Consider the following 22,006-nt stretch of genomic DNA (forward strand, 5'->3'; position numbering starts at 1 on the left):
GCCACCTGAAGAAGTTAGTGTCCATGTGCAAAGGCTTCCACTGGGGACCAGGTTTCTGTCATGTGGGACCAACTGGCTGCAAGTGAAGGAGGGGCAAGCTCAGTACATGTGTCTAGATTACAGCTGGACTTCATTAAGGGCAGTCTTGGCTCTGAGCAGATGGGTGGAAATGAGATAAGTCTGAAGCCAAGCCAAGCCTAAGGGGTGGGGGTCACATCAGGATTCATGTTTTGTGTTTGTCAAAGCTATCTAGAAATGCAGCTGTTAGAACAGCCCCAGATAGGTCCTGCTGGAAGTGCTCTACTATCAGCTACGGGCACCGGGTAATAAATTTCAGCCTCCTCTTTGAAGGCCACCTACCAGGTTAGATCCAAGGACAGAAAGACTGTCATTCACTGTTCAGCCTGCGTTACTGACATAAGTTTGCTAACATTATTTGGCTAAGACAGGCACAGAAAGGAAACCATACTCATCCACATTGGTTTGAGCGAGGACAAGAGACTGGTTGAGAAGAGGCCAATGCCTCATTTTAGCTCCTGTTCAGCTGCTCCACTAAAGCTCCAAAGGAGGGAGCAACTTAGCAGCTTGAATGTTATTTTATGCCTTTTCCTACAAGCCACTGTTCACGGGCTAGTCAGTGCTGGGGCAAGTTGTATAAATATGCAGAGAACTGAGTGAACCTTTCCATTGTGTGACGACAGTTACAGAACACTAGAACTGGAAGGGGCCTTGATGTCAATGAGTCCAGTCCCCTGCCCTCACAACAGGACCAAGCACCGCCAGACCATCCCTGATAGGAGTCTATCTAACTTGCTGCTAAATATCTTCAGTGACGGAGGTTCCGCAACTTCCCTAGGCAATTTGTTCCAGCGTTTAGCCACCCTGACTCTCGGGAAGATATTCCTGATGTCCAAACTAAACTTCCTTTGCTGCAATATAAGCCCATTGCTCCTTGTCCTGTCCAGAGGCCATGGGGAACAATTTTTCTCCCTTCTCCTTGTCACACCCTTAAGGACTTGAAAACCGCTATCACGCGCCCCTCAGTCTTTTCTTTTCTGAATTAAACAAGCCCAGTTCTTTCAGTCTTCCCTCATCACCCACATTGTCTAGACCTTTAATCATTCTTGTTGCTCTTCTCTGGACCTTCTCCAGTTTCTCCACATCTTTCTTGAAATGCAGTGACCAAAACTGGACACAATACTCCAACTGAGGCCTAACCGGAAGACAGTAGAGCAGAAGAATGATTTTCCGTTTTGCTCACCGCACTCTCGTTAATGCATCCCAGAATCGTGTTTGCTTTTTCTGTAACAGCGTCACACTTAACTCATAGTTAGCTTGCGGTCCATTATGACCCTCTGATTAACCGCCCTGCTATGCAGCTCCTGGGAAAGCTGGCTTATTGGAAAAAGACTCCCATGAAAAGTGCAGACCCATCTTCCCGGGACAAGAGGCCAAGTGAAGAACAACATCCACAGAGAGCCGCCTTGGGTAGATTATTCTCATCAGGTTGACGTTGCCCTGTATCATGCAACTAGTGCACCTATATCCACAGCACTGCAGACGGAGCAGGCCACCAATCAAAGGGACAAAATTAACATCTGCGTGGCTACCATGACTCCTTGTAGCTTTTTAACTCCGACCACCTGCAAGCGAAAGAGCACCGTCCAAGGAGGGAGACGCCCGGCCGCATTTACAAACAGAATCAAATGTTTAATAACTTTCAAAGTGTGACTATTACATCCATATTTAGAGCACATATGAAAGAAAGATGGCAAACCAGGAAAGGAAACACACATTGGTATCTTTGAGAGGGCACACTTAACCCTTGAATTCCATCCAGATCCGAACGCGCTGCTCTCACATACTGGGTAATTCCTCCACATGAAATAAAGATTAGCAGCAGCTCGATAAATACTCTGATTCTGTGCTACTTATAAACATACAATGCAATTCCAGTACTATTACATGGTTAGTTGTGTCCTGCCCAGAAAAGGGATACCAAATAATTCAATAGTTACCCTATGCAGAGTGAATGTAGCTAATTGTTTCTCATTAGGACATTCTCCTTCACCTGTTTTTATGTTCACACCCAGCCAGGGCACGTTCTTCTTGTTTCTGTCCAGTGCACGTTATTGCTGAGGGAGCGCAAAAAGAGACAGTATTATTAAGCGATCGGCATCTGTCATGCCTCTGCCCTGCACACATCAGCAGAAGGAAATGCTCTAATGGCAGCTTTAGACTGACTTTACTGCTGGCCACACGCTATTGTTATGCCCTTTGCACCACGCGATTGCTAACACAGCCCTGGGCCTTCCCCTCACCCAGGGGTCAGTAACAAAAATAGCAAGGAGAGCGCTTCCCCCCGCCCCAAAATTTGTAAAAACCTCAATCGTTCAAGAGCCGCAGTGCATGTGAATATGAGACAGTCCTCAGTAAATAACACCAAACTATATTTTTGCAACCCCTATTTTGAGAGCAGTGCGCACACAATGATTTGTGATGTGATCCGATGCATGTGTACTGTGGGATGCCCACAAGGTTTTTTATGTATTCTATTTCCTTACACTTTACATGTGTGTTTGTACCACTGTCTTCCCGACTTTCACTCCCAAACCTATTTTAATGACGTCAGTTTCACTTCATGTTTAATTTCAGTTTTCTTACGACGCACGTTGCCCTTCTCAGAAGGAATGCTGCAAGCTCCCTTTTCCTTTTCCAGATCAAGACTATTAGCAACACGAGCAAAACACAGCTACAGTATCACATCCCACAATGCACTGAACAGGGGAGTTATCCAACTTTCTGAGATCACACTTAGTTTGCTATTTAGATATGATTGTTCACTGCTGGGCTTTTGGATGGTCACCATTTATTGAAAATAATCAGGAAGTTTTTTTTAAACTTTGCAATTATAGCAGTGGGAGCCACTAAGAAGTCCTTAAAGAGCCACATGTGGCTTCCAGAGCTGCTGGTTACAGACCCCTGCCCTAAACAAACCTGAGTTCCTTGGGGCAGGGAGGGAAGAAGCACTTGCTTGAGATGTTTCCACCAAGTTCCTACAAACCTGACTGATTCCTCCAACCCAGAAGTGCTTTCATCATGGGTTTCGCTGATCAAGGAGGGCTGGATATTTATCTATCTAGCCCCACTATAGTGATCCTGATGGTTCCTCTCCCACTCACCCCAGGACACAGCCACATACTCAAGGTAAATGACCAGACATGAAGGAAACAGAGGTAACACCTCCGCTTGGTGACCACAGCAGTGGCAGCCAAGTTGCCAGCAATTCTAGTCTTCAGTTGTGTGTGAATCTGATCTCTCTCACCAGAGAGAGAGTAGCAGCTTCTGGGGTTCAATCCCAGAAGGGGACAAACACAGACAACAGTAGGAAAGCATCTCTCATAGTCCCTGTTTCCCAAATTTGGAAAGCCTCCTTCTGGGGTGGGGAAGGGAACCGACTCTGCATCTCCTCCAGGGCTCTGCTCCCCCAGTAAGACTGCCATCAGCGAGCAATCTGATATGCTGCTGATGATTTCAACAGTCAGGAGCCAGGGGTTGGGATAAGCGGCAACATAATGTTCCCCACTGCTTTTCTGACCCATGTATTCTGGGGAGACCTCTTCTAAAAAGTCCCCCTTTGCTAAAGCAGCAGGAGGGAGGACAAAACACTAGAGAAAGGAGAGAAATTTTTGACAGCCCTAGCTGCAGCCTCCCCATCAGCTTAGCTCACCTTGGCCTTGTTCTGAACAGGGAGGTACAGCTTGAACTCAGCTGGAAGCTCGTCTTCTGAGTAGAGTCTGTCAGAGAAATACACCCTCCGGATACGACAGTTCGCATGGATCTGGTGACGGAAAGATGGAGAGATTTGGCTGTGTCCTCACCGTCCTCTTGCTCTATATTTCACCCCTTCGGCTTGACAGGGGTTTGGCTCCCAAGCCCCCCTCATCATTTACAAAACTCCCTCATCACAAGAGAGTCTCAGATCCAGAAAATCCACTCTGGTGACCAGTGCTGCAGGCATTACGCTGATCTGCCAACTGCCCAGAGGGCATGTCAAATATTCCAGGAGCTATCCTGCACACCCCAACCCCTGATATGACAAAGTGGGCGTGTAAGGATGTTATTCCCCTGTGGTGCCTCGGTTTCCCCAGGCTCTGCCTCAGTGCATAGTGGTGAGGGAGTTTTGGCGTGAGGATGAGAGTGGGCTCAGGCGTCCCCAAGCACTGCACCCTGTCCGCAGGCAGGAGTGACTTTCACTCAGCAGGTAGAGCAGGAAGTTTATTAGGCGACAGAGGCACAAGTCAGTACAGAGGTGTCAGTACAGCCGGCAGAGACAGTCATTCCAACCCACCTTGGGGAGAGCGGCCCAAGTGGTGCCTCATCTGGGGTCTAGCTTCCCCTTCAGCAGAGGCTGGCTGCCTTCCAACTCCATCTCCCCAGCTTCTAACTGCCACCTCCGCTTCAAACAAACAGCAGCTTGGCTCCTCCCTGCCCTTTGTTCAGGTGTTACCTGCCAGCTTAGGTTACAGCCCCAGAGTGTTATCCTTAGCTACTATGCCTGTCACACACACATCCAGCCTGACTTTCAGCCCCCCCACTCCATCACAGGGAGCTTCTCAGATGTCAGTCAGGCCCTCAAGGCTCTTTGTAACCAAGGCAACCAGGTGACACCTATCTTCCTCAGAAGGGGACAAAGGCGGAAGGAGGGACCTGGCTGGTTTGAACTGGAACTGGGCTGTTGCAGAGGGAAGCAGTCCTGTCTGGCTGGAGAGGGAAAAGGAGGGTCAGGGCCCTGGCTCAGGACCCTCTCTCCCCAAAATGTTGTACTGACTGCTTCTAATTTGCACATGGACAAGTCTATTCTACACTGTGTCCCTGTCGACTAATAAACCTTCTGTTCTTGCTGGTGAACAAGTCACATCCGACTGCGGATGGGGTACCTGGCTTGGGGACCCCCACAGACACCCCCTCCCCCAATCTTTCTTTATAGCAGCTTTAAAAGCCCCCCTCCTGCCCTCTTCCCAAGTGTCCTAGCCACCCATCATGCCCTTGGGATTTATAGCTGAATCTCCCAGCGTCTCATGAAATCTCAAGTATTGTGCCCTCGTCTGAAGAGGGGTCATGATAACCTGCGACACAGCTATTTTGGGAGGGCGGAAACTTGGGAAGAAGTGTTAGATAGAACAATTGGAACAACTTTCCAGAACTTCTCTGCTCACATGACTAGCACAGACTCAGAGAGACAAGGAGACTCCTTCTTCAGGGACCCTTTCCAAAGTAGATGGCACATATGTCTGGGAGCTGGTTAATGAGACTGGGGCAGAGCACAAGAGACTCCATGGACTCAGCTCTGCACTGGCTACTATATGACAAAAGGGTCCTCGCAGTTACCCTCTTCTCTGCTCTCCTCTTTACCGAGCCCTCGCTGTTGGGGGCGAGAAACCTGCAGGTCTCCACCTCTCCAGGATTTCCCTGGGGATGGGAACGAGAACAAGGGTGTCCAGATCCGAACCTGGTAGCCCAAACAAGTTCAGATACCAGCTGCCCCCCACAGAAGGCAGCTCCCCAGCTTCCTCACATAGCTGAAGGATGGCGAGAAGAGACCATGGATGAAGCAAGTTCCATTACTAGGTGTGGGGCAGGGCTAGAACCCTGTACAGTCACCCTGACTAACACATGAGGTCACTAGCACCAGCTACTGAAGGGGCCTGAGCTTGGCTGTTCCATCTTAACATGCGTGGAGACCAGGGCCCTGTTCTGCTCCAATTCAGCTAACCAGGAGCCCAGGCAGTGCGATTTCTATGGCTATGGAAGGTGGGAAGCCCCGACAGCATCTTGGCCTGGCTCCTACCTGGACCCTGAGGGTCTCGATATAGTTTGTGCCATAGGCGCGGCGTGTGAAGTCCGATAGATTGAACTGAATTTGGTTCCAGCCGTCGTCCAGCCGCATGGGCATGGTGCAGATGAAGGGCTTCACCCGGGTCGTGCTCTGGTAGTTGCTCGCCCGGAAGCGCCTGCGCACATTCTTATCATCCAACACCTGATGCAGAGGAAAAAGACAGCCTGTCAAGGAGATACAAAAGTCAGCGGAGCTGAGTTCGCTTGGGACAGGCAGTCGCCAACTCAGAGACAGACTCTAGGAGAGTCTCTACGATGTGATTTTTCCCTCCACTTTTATTACAGACAATATTTACAAGTCAGCAGCCAGATGGAACATGAAACCTGGGTGTTAAACGTGCCCCAGCATGCTCTCAGGGCCTGACTGGTGCCCCCCAACTCCAAGCCCCAAGGCTCACGCAGTCAGGCTGCAATGGCAGACAGGGCTTGATACCAACGGGCTGAGGGAAAGAAAACGGATTTTGTGACTGATGCACTAGGACTCCGGCAATCTGGCTCTGCCACAGCGTAATCCTGGGGCAAGTCATTTCATCACCATAATAATCCCCAGCTTCTGATCGGTTGATTTATAAGTGCTTCATAAAGGAGGTTGGTAGCAGTATCTGCATTTTACAGATTGGGAAAGTGAGGCACAGAGAGGGCAAATGACTTGCTCACGGTCACCCAGGAAACAGGCGAGGACTAGAACCCAGGTCTCCTGAGCCCCAGTCCTGTCTTCTGTCCACTAGGCCAGTGTTTAAAAAATTTTTTTTTTCTTTTTTAATATAAAGTACCCCTTTAAAAAAAGTACCCCCAGACTTCTCTTGTGTACCCCTAAAGGTACGCATCCTACCAGTGAGGAAACTGGTCCTAACCCGTGGTCTTGAAACAAGTGCCATTCAGTGTTTCCAGACTGCTGTACCCTTTTCAGGAGTCAGATTGGTTTTGCTGATTATCAACTTATACCTCACTTAAAAAATACTTATTTACAAAAACACGTAAAAATATCACAGCAGAAGACTACTGAAATCTTGCTGACTTTCCATCATCTTATCATCAAATCAATGAGTTGGAACAGAAATACTGTACTTACATTTCAGCTTAAGGCATATGAAGCCATAGAAACGAGTCATTGTCTGAATGAATGTTTAGATTGGCCTGATTTTACCAGTGTTTTTTATGTAGCCTCTTGTAAAACTAGGCAAATAGCTAGGTGACTTGATGTAGGAAGGCATGAATGTACCATCAAGGGTACATGTATACCTGGTTGAGAAACTCTGCACTAAGCCAGCACTACGTAGGGCCAGAGCAAACAGGCATAAAACTTCTCTACCTTAAGGAGGTACTAGGAACAGATTCATTGGATTCTGCAAAGTTGTCGGATGCTACAGTAACAGTCAAAGCAACAAGGGGTCCTGTGGCACCTTATAGACGAACAGAAATGTATGAGCATAAGCTGTCGTGGGCAAAGACCCACTTCGTCAGATGCAGGACAGTAACAGTCATGAGTATGGAGACAGGCACCCGGCCCAAGTCTCTATACCAAGCAGTTACTAGGGGCTGGGGATACGCCCCTCTCCGACCCTAACTGAGGTAGCTCTGTACATTATGCCACTCACCTGCACTTCAAAGGTAAAGTATTTCTTCAGGTTCTTGATGATCATCACCAGGAAAGGCAGCTTGATGCCCAGTGTCTTCTTTGGGTCCGCAGGGCAGGTGATGTATGTGGTACTGGGAGGGAGAGATGCACTTAGTATTTCTAGATCCTCGTGACAGTCCACCTGGGACATGGCAGATATATCAGTAGAGAGCATTCCGAGATGCAGCCATGTGCAAGAGGAATTAGCCAGGAAGCATTTGTGTTAGATTTAAGCTTTCCAGGTCTAAGGAGTACACAAGTCACATGAATTCTATACAAGAACATAAGAACAGCCAGACTGGGTCAGACCAAAGGTCCATGTAGTGCAACAGCCTGTCAGTGAGCCAGGGTGCCCCGGAGGGAACGAACAGAAAAGGAAATCATCAAGTGGCCCACTCCCTGTCACCCATCCCAGGAATGACACCATACCTGCTCCTGCCTTTGAAAGACCTACCCACCTATGCATCCTCTTTTTCGTATAGTTTTACAAACTGGCCTTCAGAATATCTGCTGGCAAAGAGATCCACACCCTGACTGTGCGTTTGGTGAAGAAATATTTTTTTGTTTGAAACCTATTGGATTGGATGGTCTGAACTTCCCACCCCTTTTCCTGTCTCCTTGTCACCAGCAGAGGTGAAAAAACAGCAGGTCACTTAGGCTATGTCTACATTACCCAGAAGATTGTCCCGTTCGGGGTCGATCTTCCGGGGATCGATTTTGCACGCCTAGGGGAAATGAACAAAACTGACCTATAAGGGGTTGGCAGTTGATCCCTGGACTCCTCTCTACGGCCTTCCTTAGCGAGGACAGGCAGGTGGGTTGATTGCAGATAAGTCAAGTTTAGCTATGCAAATGCTATCTGCAAGCAACTTATTGACCTAGTGTAGGCCAAGCCTCAGACACTGAGTTACTATCTTGTGTGGATGGGCTATGCTTTTCCCAGTTTCATGGACTGCATCAGTATGCTACATTTTGACCACATGGAGTACGCTAAAAATATGGTCAGCCAACCAGATACACCCACACACCTAACCAGGCAAATCTGAACAGTTTAAGAGGGTGGGGGAGGACTAGGACAAAGCCACTAGTCAGTTCAAATACAGTCTTCCTCCCCTCCAGGTTAGTAGACGCTCCCAGGTTAGCATGAGAGCTTCTTGTTCACACTTTAACAAAACTGCACTAGACAATGTTCTTTGTATTTTTGTCTGTTTGTTTTAAACATGAGCTCTTTACACTGATCTAAACAGGCAGCGCTCTCAGAACCAAAAAAGTACTGCACAAGCGTAAGGAAGCGTTAGAGGCCAAAGCACTCCACAACTTTGGGCTTCAGGTCTGACAAGCTCCAAAACCCATGTGTCTTATGAACAAAAGCCTCCTATATTTCAGTTTCCTGCTGCTGCTCCAATTCTCTGCTCCCAAAGTCTTCAACTGAGGGAACCAGTGGGATCTTGGTACAATAAAATGCAAGAAGGGATATTGCTTTTTCTACAGTTCAGCTGTGCCCTTGGACTGGAGAACCCAAGTGCTACAAGGTTCCCTACCAGTTTCTAAGTTATAGAACAGGGGTGGGAGGACTCTTTTTGGGTCGGAGCCACTGACTCAACAGGCAATCAGTAAATCAGCTGAGGGCCACACAAGTAGCGCAGGGGAAGGAGAAACCCCGAACAAATGCCCTACTCCTAACTGGTGTGGTCCACACCCCTGTTAGAGAAGGAGGAAAAAAAAAAAAAAAAAGAGAACTTATAGGTATTTCTAGGACTTCAGGAAAGAGGAGAGACATCACTGACTGTCAGAGAGATTGGTTGGTCTCCAGAGCTCCGTAAGCATTTCAGAACCTCCACCGAGGTTTAAAACCAAAATGTCATGGAATAAAAACAGAGCATGAATGGACAAGTAGTATAGATGGGGCCACTGGATTTAGGAGAATTTCATCAATAAGCTTAGGGGAAAAGAGATTAGTCTTTGGGAATGAGAAGAGGGTCAAAACAGCACCGTGTTCATTCATTCTGTGTGGGGGCTAACACTTCACAGCACGTTAAGAAGAAGGACCTCTTAGCCTACCTGACGTTTGTTCCTTCGATCTCCAGCACCAGTGACTGGATATCATTATCAGTGATTCTTTTAATATGGCCATTCCGCACCTAGAACGAGAGAAAGGGGAACATTTTGTTACCACGGGAGAGGTGAAAGACAACTGCCACTCCTGAAGAGCAGGGGAAATCTTGCAGCCCAGAAGAGCAAGCTAGAAAGATATCCCACAAGAATTCATCTCAGCAATGATATGATGGAAGAAGTCCATCTGATTTCTTCATCCCATGCAATCATGACTTCAATTACTATTGAAGAACATATCACAGCAGCAAGCAGAAGTTTTCACAGAGAGTCGCCAAAGTCATCTGCAGATGGTGACAGAGAGGGCATAAAGAGTACCTTGACAAGCACAATGAAATGTAGGCTGAGCCACTCCAATGCATAAAGTCTAATAAGTAAAAGGCCCAAATAATGCTCAGGCCAGACACGTTCTAAGTTAAATCAAACCAGGGAAAGCAAAACCAAGTCTGTTCCTTCCCTCCCGTCAAACTACGTCTCCGGCAGACCGGTGCACACAACACACCCAGCATACCCGCTCCATCTATAGGGCTTTTACCGCCCAGGTACTGCTGAACTTTGCTGGGGTTGGACACTGCAGCCTGCAGTGCTTGGATAAACAGCAGCAAGGGGTAAAGAGAGCTCAGTTAAAGTCTGGAGTAAGGCTATAGCAAAACAAAACAAAACAAAAACCATGAACTGTTATGAGATCTCTGAGACCAGTACCATTACTCACAGCCAGTTTCCTGGACAGTGAAGGAAGATCTGAATAGAAACTGGCACAGAAACTCACATTCGCTCTTCTCTACAATCAACTTTTGCTGAATCTCAGGATTTGCATATTAGTTTTTCAACTAAACAGCTCATTCCACATTAAAAAAATTGAAATCTTCATTAAAGGCACTTTTGCTAATTAAATCACCCGCTTCCTAGTGCGGAATCAGCACATTGCAATCATGTGAATGCATTATTTAATTTCTATTGAGCCACTCTGCTGCTAAAATACAGAACCCCATTAAACATCCGATGGGAGAATTCCGGTCAGATGTAATAAAATGATTTACAAAACCAGCAATTTATCTTAAAGTTGCTTAGTTGGTTGCTCTAGATGTGCTGGTAGTGGATGACCATGTGTGTGTTTGCTAAGAGCAAGTAATAAAAATGGCAAAAAAGAGGCCGCCACCCCCCTCTGGTCTTTAAGGATGTCTCTGCTCAGATCAGCTAAAACTGATGCAGGTAACGGTAAGAACGTCAGCATGGACTGACAGGCTATGTTTTCAATCCCATTCCAAGTCTCGCATACAATCAAGATGTTAAGCTACCAGAGAAAGACTCCTCATGGGATAGCAGGGTCGTCTGCTCCCCAGTCCTATGCCTTTTTTGCACCAAATGCAGCTCCCGTTTATTTATAGACCACTCAAAAAGAAACTAAGTTGGCAGTCTGAAGATTTGATTGTTTTGTCACCTGCAACTGGAATCATGAGATTAGATGACTAACGTGGTTCTATATATTGGCAGCAGCAGCAATAGGAGGTACGGTAACAAGAATGAAACCTAGCACTGAGAAATTAACAAGGTTAAGCAGGGTTAGGTAGCAGCGGTGAAAATGCCCACTTGGGCTCTCCACTGGCAGGCCCCTTTCCTCTTCAGTTTTTATTTCACTCAATTTTTCCTTGGAATCATAGAATCATAGATCACTAGGACTGGAAGGGACCTCAAGAGGCCATCGAGTCCAACCCCCTGCCCTAATGGCAGGACCAAGTAGTGTTTCAACCATCCCCGATAGACATCTATCTAACCTGTTCTTAAATATCTCCAGCGATGGAGATTCCACAACCTCCCTTGGCAATTTATTCCACGGTTTGACCACCCTGACAGTTAGCAACTTTTTCCTAATGTCCAGACTAAAGCTCCCTTGCTGCAGTTTAAGTCCATTGCCTCTTGTTCTATCCTCAGAGGCCAAGAAGAACAAGTTTTCTCCCTCCTCCTTATGACACCCTTTTAGATACCTGAAAACTGCTATCATGTCTTCCCTCAATCTTCTCTTTTCCAAACTGAACAAGCCCATTTCTTTCAGCCTTTCTTCATCGGTCACATTCTCTAGACCTTTAATCATTCTTGTCGCTCTTTTCTGGACCCTCTCTCATTTCTCCACATCTTTCTTGAACTGCGGTGCCCAGAACTGGACACAATATTCCAGCTGAGGCCTAACCAGCGCAGAGTAGAGCAGAAGAATGACTTCTCATGTCGTGTTCACAACACACTTGTTAATGCATCCCAGAATCATGTTTGCTTTTTTTGCAACAGCATCACACTGTTGACTCACATTTAGCTTGTGGTGCACAATAAGCCCTTGATCTCTTTCTGCTGTAGTCATTCCTAGACAGTCTCTCCCTATTCTGTATGTGTGAAAATACAAACTTATCGGTGCTTATTACCACCATTATAAAATCATGGTTTTTTGCATCGATTTTAGCTATCAACAATTCTTCTTCACACTCAGTGACCGATGCGAAGTCCTTCAGGTTAATTTCCAGAAGTTCTGCGGTGCATACGCTCACAGCACTCTTTTTAAGGAGGCTTTTCCAAGAGCCGTTCTCCTACAGCTCTGGATGTAGATGAAACATGTACATGGTGGGCATGAGACTCACTTTGTACATTTAGAGCGTATGCACCTCAGAGTTTGCTCGCATGCCTGCCTTTATTGTGTCTTCAAGACGAACACAGAGCCCTACTTCAACATGCAACTTTGCACGTGCATATAGACCAGGAGTTAGTAATCCCCGGTACGGACACCAAGAGTGTAGCACACAAGCCGAATTTCACCAGCACGTGAGGCAGGACCTCAGCCCCATGCAGCTGGGAGCTTGGTCCCAGCCATGCTGCCTGTGGATTAACAGAAGACCAGCTAATGTTACAAACCACCACCTAAATGGTAAAGCTCTGCCTCAAATTTATTTACTAATGAAGCTGTTGTAAGCAGGACTATTAGGGACTTCAAGTAGTATCACAGGCACTCAGACCATACGTAGAAGTCAAAGGTCATATCTCAGCACTCCTCCTCAGCAAAGGTTGCAGGCCCCTGACATAATCTAATCTCTTACTGTAATATGTACTATATTTTTCTAATAAAACAAAGTTTTTGAATATATTTGAATACAAAAGTATGGTGAACATTTGAAAATAATACACCTTTTGTAAAACTAGGGATTTTTTTCCCATAAAAAAAAATCACTTTAAACTAAAAATGAAGGGGCTTAACCATTGGTCGTCCTGGGATTACTACACCATCGGCAGCCCAGGATTTCTTAGTGATGAAAACAGGAGCAGTTCAATTTTGAGCTTCTCTAGTAAGACAGCCATTAATATTTAAGACATTCTTTTCCCCACTCATTTTCCTTCTGCTACCAGGTCTGTTTAGTGCAACGTGAAAATGGTCTTGTCATAGTCCATGAAATTTAGCTTCAATCTCCAAGTCTAAGAGACTTCTCAGACACCACTCCTTGGAGCAGGATGAGGAGAGGACAAAAAATATAAGGTAGGCAGGGCAACAACAAAGAAACCACAGACAAGACAACCAGAGAGGGCAGAGAGCATAGCTAAGGCCTCCTTACATTAGCGTATCTAAGGCCAGCGTAGCCTCAGGCCACGTCTACGTTACTCAGATTGGCCCACTCAGGGTCGATTTTCTGTGATTTGATTTCACATGTTTGGTGGAGATGCATGAAATTATCCTATCAGAGGTCAGCAGTTGACCCCTGTACTCCTTGCCATAGGTGGGAAACTTTCCCAACAACCTTACTTAGTGGGGATAGGCAGGTAAGTCAATTGCAGATAAGTCGATTCTAGCTACGCAAATACCATAGCTACAACTGCGTACCTGCAATCCACTTACCTGCCTAGCGTAAACCAAGCCTAAGAATTGTAAAGAACTTGGGATTCCAACGTTTAGAGATTAAATAGGCTAGCATACAAAAAGACCTATTTCACAAAGGCCTCTAAATAGTCATCAGAACTAGCTAATCAAATGGAATTAATTTGACTCCCAGGAGAGAAGACAGCTGAAAGGCTTTGGATACCGTTACTTAAAACCCCACACTCTGCAATCCCCACTCACCAGCCCACAGCTGACATTCTGACAGTAGTTTATACTTATTTCATAGAGCATTGCTCAGCAAGGGATCACTTCATGTCATGGAAAGAGAACGTCTATAACTACAGATTACAGCAATTGCTCAGCCATGATCAGCGAAGGGGTTTTTGTTGTAACTGCAAACGCTCAGAAGTTACACTTCCAGAAAAACTAATTCTGAGCTAATAGTTTCTACATACTGTCACAAAGAGGAAGGAAAAAGAAAGGATTTGGAAAAAAATCCCCCATCAAGTTCTATTGTACGCAACTGGGGATATTATCATCCATATGCATAATCCCATTCTGAGTTGTACCAATTTACTAATTATTAACTTGCCCACTTATCTGCAAACTCAAAAATGACTGGACTTCTAGGGACAGAACCACATTTTTTTTTAAAGTCTATTTTTGCAAAACCAAGAAGATGTCCTGTGGCACCTTATAGACTAACAGATATTTCGGAGCATAAGCTTTCGTGGGCAAAGATCCGCTTCGTCAGATGCATGAGCACATTTTTACCGGGGCACATTTTTCACCTACTATTGTTACCTGTAACAGTTTATATCGGTGTAAGCAGAAGAGCGGAGAAATTTAAGATTAACACAGCCCTTGATAGGAGTATTTGAGTTTTAAGTGAGGTCTGTTGGAATAGTGAATTAAACAGGCTGAGGTAGACCTCTAGAGGCAGCAACAAGTATTTTATCGCTGTTCTGCATTAATGCAGACGTTGTTAGGCTGTTATCTGTGGCTAGAACCATGCTAGCAACAGCTATGTTTAAACTCTGCTGTTGCTAGCACCATTTCTCTGCCAGCGTAGGCAGGAATGTCCTGCTCCCATCCCAGCACCTACACACAGGTTCTAGCAAGGTTTCTAATGCGGTTCCCAGAAAATGCTGGTTAGGGAAACCCCACAAGTAACAGCTATTTGCATTCTGTTGTCAGGTGTCAAGAGTAGTTATTATTTGATATTCAGGTGAATACTGAGCACTGGCAAATTCTGCACTGCTAGAGAACAGAACGCGAAGATGCTCTAACTTTGAACCTCAATCATCTGAAGGAAAACCTCGGCAGTGGTGTACTCGGAGAAATTATCAAGAGACTCAACAGATGGGATAAGTTCCTTTGAACAACTTCTGTCCACTGCAGCAGAACGGCCTCCCGAGAGTTCCTCCAGAGATCAGAGAGCCAAAGGCACAGGAAGGGAAGGAGGTTCTGATCAACTGAATGATAAAATGGAGCCAGTGACAGTGTCCTGAAAAACAGTGCAAGCAGAATGGAACCAATGACTCAAACAGCAGAGCAAGCGATCTGAAGGCTGATCTGTGCAGCACAAGAAAGGTTAAAAATAGCTAGAAAACAACGTCTGTATTTAGGGGGCTCTGGTGGCTGTTCGAACAGGATGGCGTTGTGTTAATACAGCAATGCTTCCCGCCAGCTGTGCGCTTGTGCAGCCGCTCAGGAGAGAATCAAATACCTCCCAACTGGTTGGCAGACCGCCCCAGCTAGGTTGCTTCAATTGGTGGTGCACATTCATGCATGCCTCAGTGCACATAACATTTATTCTGCACACGGATGAGAAAAGCTTGGAGGGAATGTCAGTTAATAGCTAGCTCTTTGCCTGTCTTAGAAAGCCAAGGATGTCCCCTTCAGTTTTCAGTGGCATAATCCACTTTGGACTCCGGGAAGCGAAGTTTAGCACAACCCTGAGCACAGGGCACTCGTGTGAAGGGTCTGCTCTCATTGCCAAACCATCTGCCTACAGCCTAACTGCAGCCATGTGTGGAGGGGAGGCCAGGAGAGAAGGAGTAAGAGGGCAGGAACAAAAACTAGCATATAAGGAGAATCAGAGCCATATTATTCATAGAACATAATCAAGAAAAGATTTCCGGTGTCCCCATAAGCCTCTGTAAAGTGAAAGCTTCCAGGATCCTTAGAAAGTCTTTGCCACCCCCTCACCCATTAAGAAAATCAGCACAGATGTAATTACATCATTATAGTTATTCCAGTTCAGAACCTTGATGTAGATACCCTATATGGGCATTTAGTGGGAGTTACAGGTACATCAATGCTGGTTTCCTAGACAGTGCCTCACAAGACCACTAGCTCTTGGCATATTATGAATGAACACAGATCTTAAGGAAATGTTAAAAATCTCTGGAGACCCCTAACTACAAGCAGAATAAGAGTGCAGATGAAACGTGACCAATCCCTTTACTTTTAAAAAGAACATTATTAAATGTATTTTAACAGTTAGTAAGATGGAAACGGAGGTTCAGTTGTGCAAACTGGCTCTGCTGTTTCAGAGTCATTGGTTCCTCTCTGGGTGCCCTGTTTTGCAGGACACTGTCACTGGCATCAGCCCCCACCATCATAATAAAGCAGCCAGAGCCCATCACACTTTACCATGACAGACACGCATCTGAGCAGCACAGCACCCAAAACAATAGGTCAGCTGCAGCCTTCCCCCTAATTTTTGTGTGTCCATGTGCAAAGTGAATTTCGTTATGCGTACCGATATAGATGACGTGCAGCGCACCACCGTCATACTCGTACACATAAAATTCATTCAGCACATCAGTGATCTGTGGCGGGGTGGGACCAAGATGACGGCTCTGGGATGGAGCTGGGGCCTTCAGGGTAGGGCCATGATAGGGAGTGTGGGAGCAGTCTCAGCAAGGAGACTGGGGTGGAGGTGCAAGGTCTGGGGTGCGAATTACAGGGCAGGGGGGCTCAGGGTTGGGTGTGGGATCTAGGAGGGGGCTCCAGCTTGGGGACCAGAGTTGAGGAGCAAGTCTGGGAGGGACGTAGAGTGCAGGTGGGAGCTCAGGGCTGGGGATTGGGGTGTGAGGCGCTTACCTGGACAGTTCCTGGTTGGTAGTGGAGGGGGAAAAGTGGCTCTGCGCAGCCTGGGCTCACCTGCAAGCACTGCCCCCTGCAGCTCCCACTGGTTGCTATTCCCAGCCAATGGGAGCTGAGCGGGTAGAGCCTCTGCAGGAGGGCAGCACTGGGACTTCCCAGTTCTCACAGAAACATGGCTCCTGCCTGGGACAAGGGAAGGAGGAAACGGCAGCATGCAGCGCCCTCTTCCCCTGCCAGGAAGGACTGACCTAGAACACAGGCCTTTAGTGGCTGCAGCCCCCAAAGCTCCTTTCTTAATCTAGCCCTCCTGTGGCCGCAGGAGCACAATGTCTCCCCCAACCCAGCCAGGAGGTCTGTGTGCAGAAGCCCCGAGGCCCATGCACAGGGCTTATTAGCCAGCCATGACGCTTGAAAAGAACTTTGGCCAACGGGCAATATATGAGGATTTTCCCAGTTCTCACCCAGACTCCTCAGCCCTAAGCACTCACGCAGAATCTCCAATCCATAAGCTTAGTTGGGATGCAAGGGTCAGCTAGCCTGGCCTCCTGCCAAGATGAAGGGCTTAAATTTTAAGGAACTGTCAAGACGGAAAGGCTTATAAACCTCCAAACAGATGGTTAACATCATCCTTAGAGTGGGCTGTGGCACGTGACCTAGGAGGTGAAGTTGAGGGAACCGGGCTTATTTGCTCTGAAGAAGAGCGAGGGGGGATTTGATAGCAGCCCTCAACTTCCTGCAGGGGGGTTCCAAAGAGAACGGAGCTCTTCTCAGTGATGGCAAATGACAAAACAAGTTGCAAAGGTCTCAAGTTGTGGGGTGGGGGTCTAGGTTGGATATTAGGAAAGACTATTTCACTAGGAGGTACTAGAATGGATGGTGGAATCTCCACCCTTAGAGGTTTTTAAGGCCAGGCTTGACTAAGCCCTATTTGGAATGATTTAGGTGGGGCTGGTCCTGGTTTGGGAAGGAAGCTGGACTAGATGACTTCCTGAGGTTTCTTCCAGTCCTAATCTTCTGTGATTCTATAATGCAGGCAGCAGTGCCGACAGCCACTGCAGACCTTGGCATGAGATAGGAGTGGGGCCCAGCTCCACGCTCCAGAAGTGGCGTGGTCAAGACTGGAAGGGGTGGGACGAAGACCAGTCAGCCCAGAGCGGCCCACAGCACTGGCTCCCCTCTACTCCCGTATAGACTCCAGCAGCCAGAGCAGCAGGCTCCTCTGAAAAATCAGGCCTGGGGGCAATTGTCCCCAACCACTGGAGGGCCTGGACACAGCACAAGTTTTTTTCTTCGAAAACCACAGCATCCACTGGCCCAGCCTTGCTCCATTATGTGTATTTCAGCCCTAAACAGACTGCTTCTGAACAGACTGCTGCTAACGCCATCCAGGCACAGCAGTTCTCGCTTAACTGAGTGCCTTCTAAAGCCAGCACTTAAAAGCATTTCTTTCCCCTCTGCAACACTTTCCACTGTAGTACACCGTGAAAGCGCTGGTGAGCTCCATTTCAGACAACACACAAGCCTTGAGTTAGATACTACTGTTAGCCCATATTCCGGAAGCACACGATGAACACCCGTGGCAAAACACACCTCCAATTTAAAGGAGACTTTCAAAAGGAAAAAATGTTGGGCTCCAGCTCTCCATGTAACCCAGCCCTCTTTTTTGTGCTGCTTTATGATCTACAGAGAAGGCTAAAAATGGCTTTATAAATACAATATGTTTTTCTGCCAGCTAAGTTACATTAGAATGTCAGATTTTGTGAATGGACAACTAGTTAAATTATGATGTCACAAGGGACTGAATACTGAAGGAACTGGAGGGGAAGGAGATTTAGTCAGAGTGTTTCTAACTGATTTGTGGATCGCATTTTGCGTAACAGTGTCTAAGGGGTATTTTGGAGGAAGGATGTCTCTGGAAAGGGTCAAAGCCTGCAAAAACTGAAAAACAACTCAGAAGCCTACAAGACAGTGCAGGAAAACCAGGAAAGGCTAAAGAGGACACTCTTGCTATTTCTATGTTAAAAAAAGATTTTATTTTATATGTCATAAAGGGGGAAAACACCATTCATAGATGTCCTTTGCAGGCCACTTTAAGAACAAGAAACAAAACAAAAATCATATTTTTGGCTGACATTGTTTACATCTTATTGTTCCAACATTCAAGAGGAGCATGGATCTTAACTACAAAAACTCATTACCTAATACATGAAATTGTTAGACAGTGTCTACACTTACTAAAAACTTCAAAATGAAAACATTTCCAAGTTTTTAATAAGTGTAGATGTAGTCTTAGTGTTTAAGGTGCTACACAGCTGCTTGTTTGTTGTGAAGCTGCAGACTAACACCACTACCCCTTGGAGTAAAACACAAATTACCTATTTTTCCCCAGGCTGTTTACTTTCCCCATTTGACAGCACATTACTTAAAATCACTTGACTTATTTCACTATGGTTAGTTAGCTCCTCGTGTATATGTGGGTCTGTCACACAGCATCTTGAAACATTCAATTTTTGGCAACGGAAGCATGCTATTTTCAGACCACGCCATTTGGCAATGAGATTTTGGGGCAGGTGCAGAAACTGACACTATTTGTCTCTCCTTTTCTGAAATTAACTACATTTTACACTGACTTCTTATTATATAGGGTGCAGGGGAAAATTTTCTACTCAAGGAGCTCAAAGAAATGAGTCAAAGAGAAAACTTCAGATTAAATTTAGCATTTCTAAGACACACAATCACTCTTTGAACAAGGACAAGATCAATGCATTGAGCTGATAGAAGTTCTCAGAACTGTTTTATATATTGCAGAACACTGTACGCTTATGCTTATTATTACATTTTCTACTTTTCAGAGATTCTTTTCAGTTTTTCAATTGTACAAGGATGCCCAAAATTGTGTGAGAGTGAGGGAAGGCAGTAATGAATACTAAGCTGTATACCGCAGCATATATTATAGTAACGTAAAGAGTAATCTCTTTATAGTGTTCTCTAGGGCAGTGTTCCTTGAACTATGTTCTGCAGAACACTGGTGTTCCATGAACAACTCGCAGTGTGCTGTGAGCATTTGGAAGAATATACTGATGGGCTACATTTTCTGTTATTAAAACCAGATACACTGTTACTTCTTTATTGCTATAATACCTGATTAAATTACATCATTTTCTTTTTGCTGTATGTATTGTTGCTTCTTGGGGTTTTATTTTTTCGGGGCGGGGGGCGGGGTCTGACAACTTGTTTTGTTTTTTTTTTTGGAAGAAAATTTTAAAGGTGTTCTGCATAAAAATATTATTGTTTGGTGTTCTGTGGTCTAAAAAAGTTTAAGAAACACTGCTCTAGTGCACTTTCACATAATACTGTTTCAAACAGCATTATGTCAAAGAACATCCGTTGACCAGCAGGGTCAACTTAGACCAATTAGTGTCAACACATCAGTGAGCTTCAGAAATCAAACCACTGCAGACTGCATTCCCTGTCTTTGCAAATAACCCTTTTGATACAAATAACTACGTATGGTGTTATTCCACATAAACTCACACAATCTCCCACCCTCCCCCACCAAAAAAAATCAGGGGATTAGCAAATAAAACAAAACATCAGATGCTTTGCTTATTATTTATAGTCCAGGACACTTCTAAGCATGAGCTATGAAGTAGCTAAGTGGATGGCACACAAGTTGGATAGCTTTCACAGAAGTGGCCCCACAAGACTTTCAACTAAAGTATTTGAATGCTTCACAGCCAGCTGCAGTCATTACCGTAAAGGATAAGTAACACGCACTGCCCACTCAGAAGTTTCCTCACTGAGACCTCACACTGCAAAGCAGGGCCATTTTATGATGGCACCTTCCCCCAACAGACAACAACACTGGCCTATCATAGCACACCCTTCCCAACAAGAGCATATTTCATTCAGGGGGCAGCTTGTCAGCCACAGGCTCACTCTCTCAGGACCTGTCTCAGAGCAGAAGAGGCCCATGGCAAATCTGCCAAGCAACCAGTGATGCCCAAGCCAGGGATGCAAGTTGCCAAGCAGCTTGTTGCCATGGGGACAGCAGATTCCTAACCTCTCTGGATCTGACAGGACACAGCCATGGCAGTGAAGCCCTTAAGCCCCAGGGAAGAGCAGTCCAACCACTCACCCACAGCAGTGCCAGTGATCTTAATTCTCCCATGAGAGATCAAGAGCCATCAACCAGCACCTTCCTACCGCCACCTCCCGCAGGAGATGATGTGGGGGTGCTGGAGGGGCAGAAGGGTGCTGGGTGGCCAGAAGGGATAGAGCTGGGGGCAGAGCTGCTCCCCCCATGGAAGCAAGTTCCCCCCACCCCTTCCCGGCAGTAACTTGCCCTCCTAACTCCTTGTTAATGGGACCAGCTCCCACAGATGAGTTCTCTGTTCCTGGACACCCCACGTCCCACATGTACCACAGCTCCTCCCCAGCACCCGTAGGGCCAATCTCTCACTCCAGGTTCACCTTGCCCCAGGTGTAAAGGAGATCAGCACCACAGGGCCCAGCCCCCCGGGTACCTCCTTGTCCTAGATCTGCAGGGGCTTATGCCCCCCCCATCCCTAGTACCTCCTTGTCCTAGATCTGCAGAGGCCCAGCCCCCATGTACCTCAGTACTTCCTTGCCCCAGATCTGGAGGGGCTCACCCCCCCCACGCATAGCCTGCCCTCCCAGTACCTTTTTATCCCAGATCTGCAGAGGCCCAGCCCCACACTGGCCTCCCCAGGCGCAGCCCTTGGGTATCTTCTTGCCCCAGATCTGCAGGGGACCAGCCCCACACTGGCCTCCCCAGCCTCCGCCCCCCGGGTATCTTCTTGTCCCAGATCTGCAGGGGACCAGCCCCCACCCCCAGGCCCAGCCCCCCGGTACCTTCTTGTCCCAGATCTGCAGGGGACCAGCCCCCACCCCCAGGCCCAGCCCCCCGGTACCTTCTTGTCCCAGATCTGCAGGGGCCCAGCCCCCCGGGTACCTTCTTGTCCCAGATCTGCAGGGGCCCAGCCCCCCGGGTACCTTCTTGTCCCAGATCTGCAGGGGCCCAGCCCCCACCCCCAGGCCCAGCCCCCCGGGTACCTTCTTGTCCCAGATCTGCAGGGGCCCAGCCCCCACCCCCAGGCCCAGCCCCCCGGGTACCTTCTTGTCCCAGATCTGCAGGGGCCCAGCCCCCACCCCCAGGCCCAGCCCCCCGGGTACCTTCTTGTCCCAGATCTGCAGGGGCTTGCTGCCGATGCTGTACAGCACGGAGAGGAAGCCGCTCTGGAACGTGTTCTTGAACATCCCGCCGCCGGGGCAGGGCCCGGCCCGGCTCGGCTCGGCTCGGCGCCCTCCGGTCCTCGCTGCCGCGGCCCGACCACCCTCTCACCGCGCGGAGGGAGATGTGGGGTTCAGCCGCCCGCACCGGAAGGGGA

General features: G+C 47.2%; 1 protein-coding gene across 2 annotated transcripts; it reads right to left on the reverse strand.

Moving 5' to 3' along the window:
* Nucleotides 1–1,689: 1,689 nt before the first annotated feature.
* On the reverse strand, nucleotides 1,690–22,006 carry CFAP20 (cilia and flagella associated protein 20). 2 transcript variants are annotated; one of them, XM_075008727.1, is made up of 6 exons: nucleotides 21,792–22,003; nucleotides 9,578–9,657; nucleotides 7,497–7,608; nucleotides 5,852–6,040; nucleotides 3,731–3,841; nucleotides 1,690–2,135 (listed from the first exon to the last, which is right to left on the reverse strand). In XM_075008727.1, exons 1-6 carry the CDS (start codon nucleotides 21,873–21,875, stop codon nucleotides 2,130–2,132), a joined length of 582 nt encoding a protein of 193 aa, XP_074864828.1. In that variant the 5' UTR covers nucleotides 21,876–22,003; the 3' UTR covers nucleotides 1,690–2,129. The 2 variants fall into 2 exon arrangements, with proteins under 2 accessions (XP_074864828.1, XP_074864827.1); XM_075008726.1 differs by lacking the exon at nucleotides 1,690–2,135 and having other exon boundaries at nucleotides 3,722–3,841; nucleotides 21,792–22,006.

Source organism: Carettochelys insculpta, chromosome 14 (genome assembly GCF_033958435.1).
Source record: "Carettochelys insculpta isolate YL-2023 chromosome 14, ASM3395843v1, whole genome shotgun sequence".
In the NCBI taxonomy this organism is placed as follows: domain Eukaryota; kingdom Metazoa; phylum Chordata; order Testudines; family Carettochelyidae; genus Carettochelys; species Carettochelys insculpta.

What these genes read in the sequence shown, in the direction of transcription:
- CFAP20 (XM_075008726.1), bottom strand. Translation starts at nt 21,875, where the DNA reads ATGTTCAAGAACACGTTCCAGAGCGGCTTCCTCTCCGTGCTGTACAGC. An exon ending in TGCAGATCTGGGACAAGAAG is followed by an intron (nt 9,658 to 21,791) that starts GTACCCGGGGGG and finishes CTCTCGTTCTAG; the next exon opens with GTGCGGAATGGCCATATTAA. An exon ending in TCGAGACCCTCAGGGTCCAG is followed by an intron (nt 3,842 to 5,851) that starts GTAGGAGCCAGG and finishes TTCCGTCACCAG; the next exon opens with ATCCATGCGAACTGTCGTAT.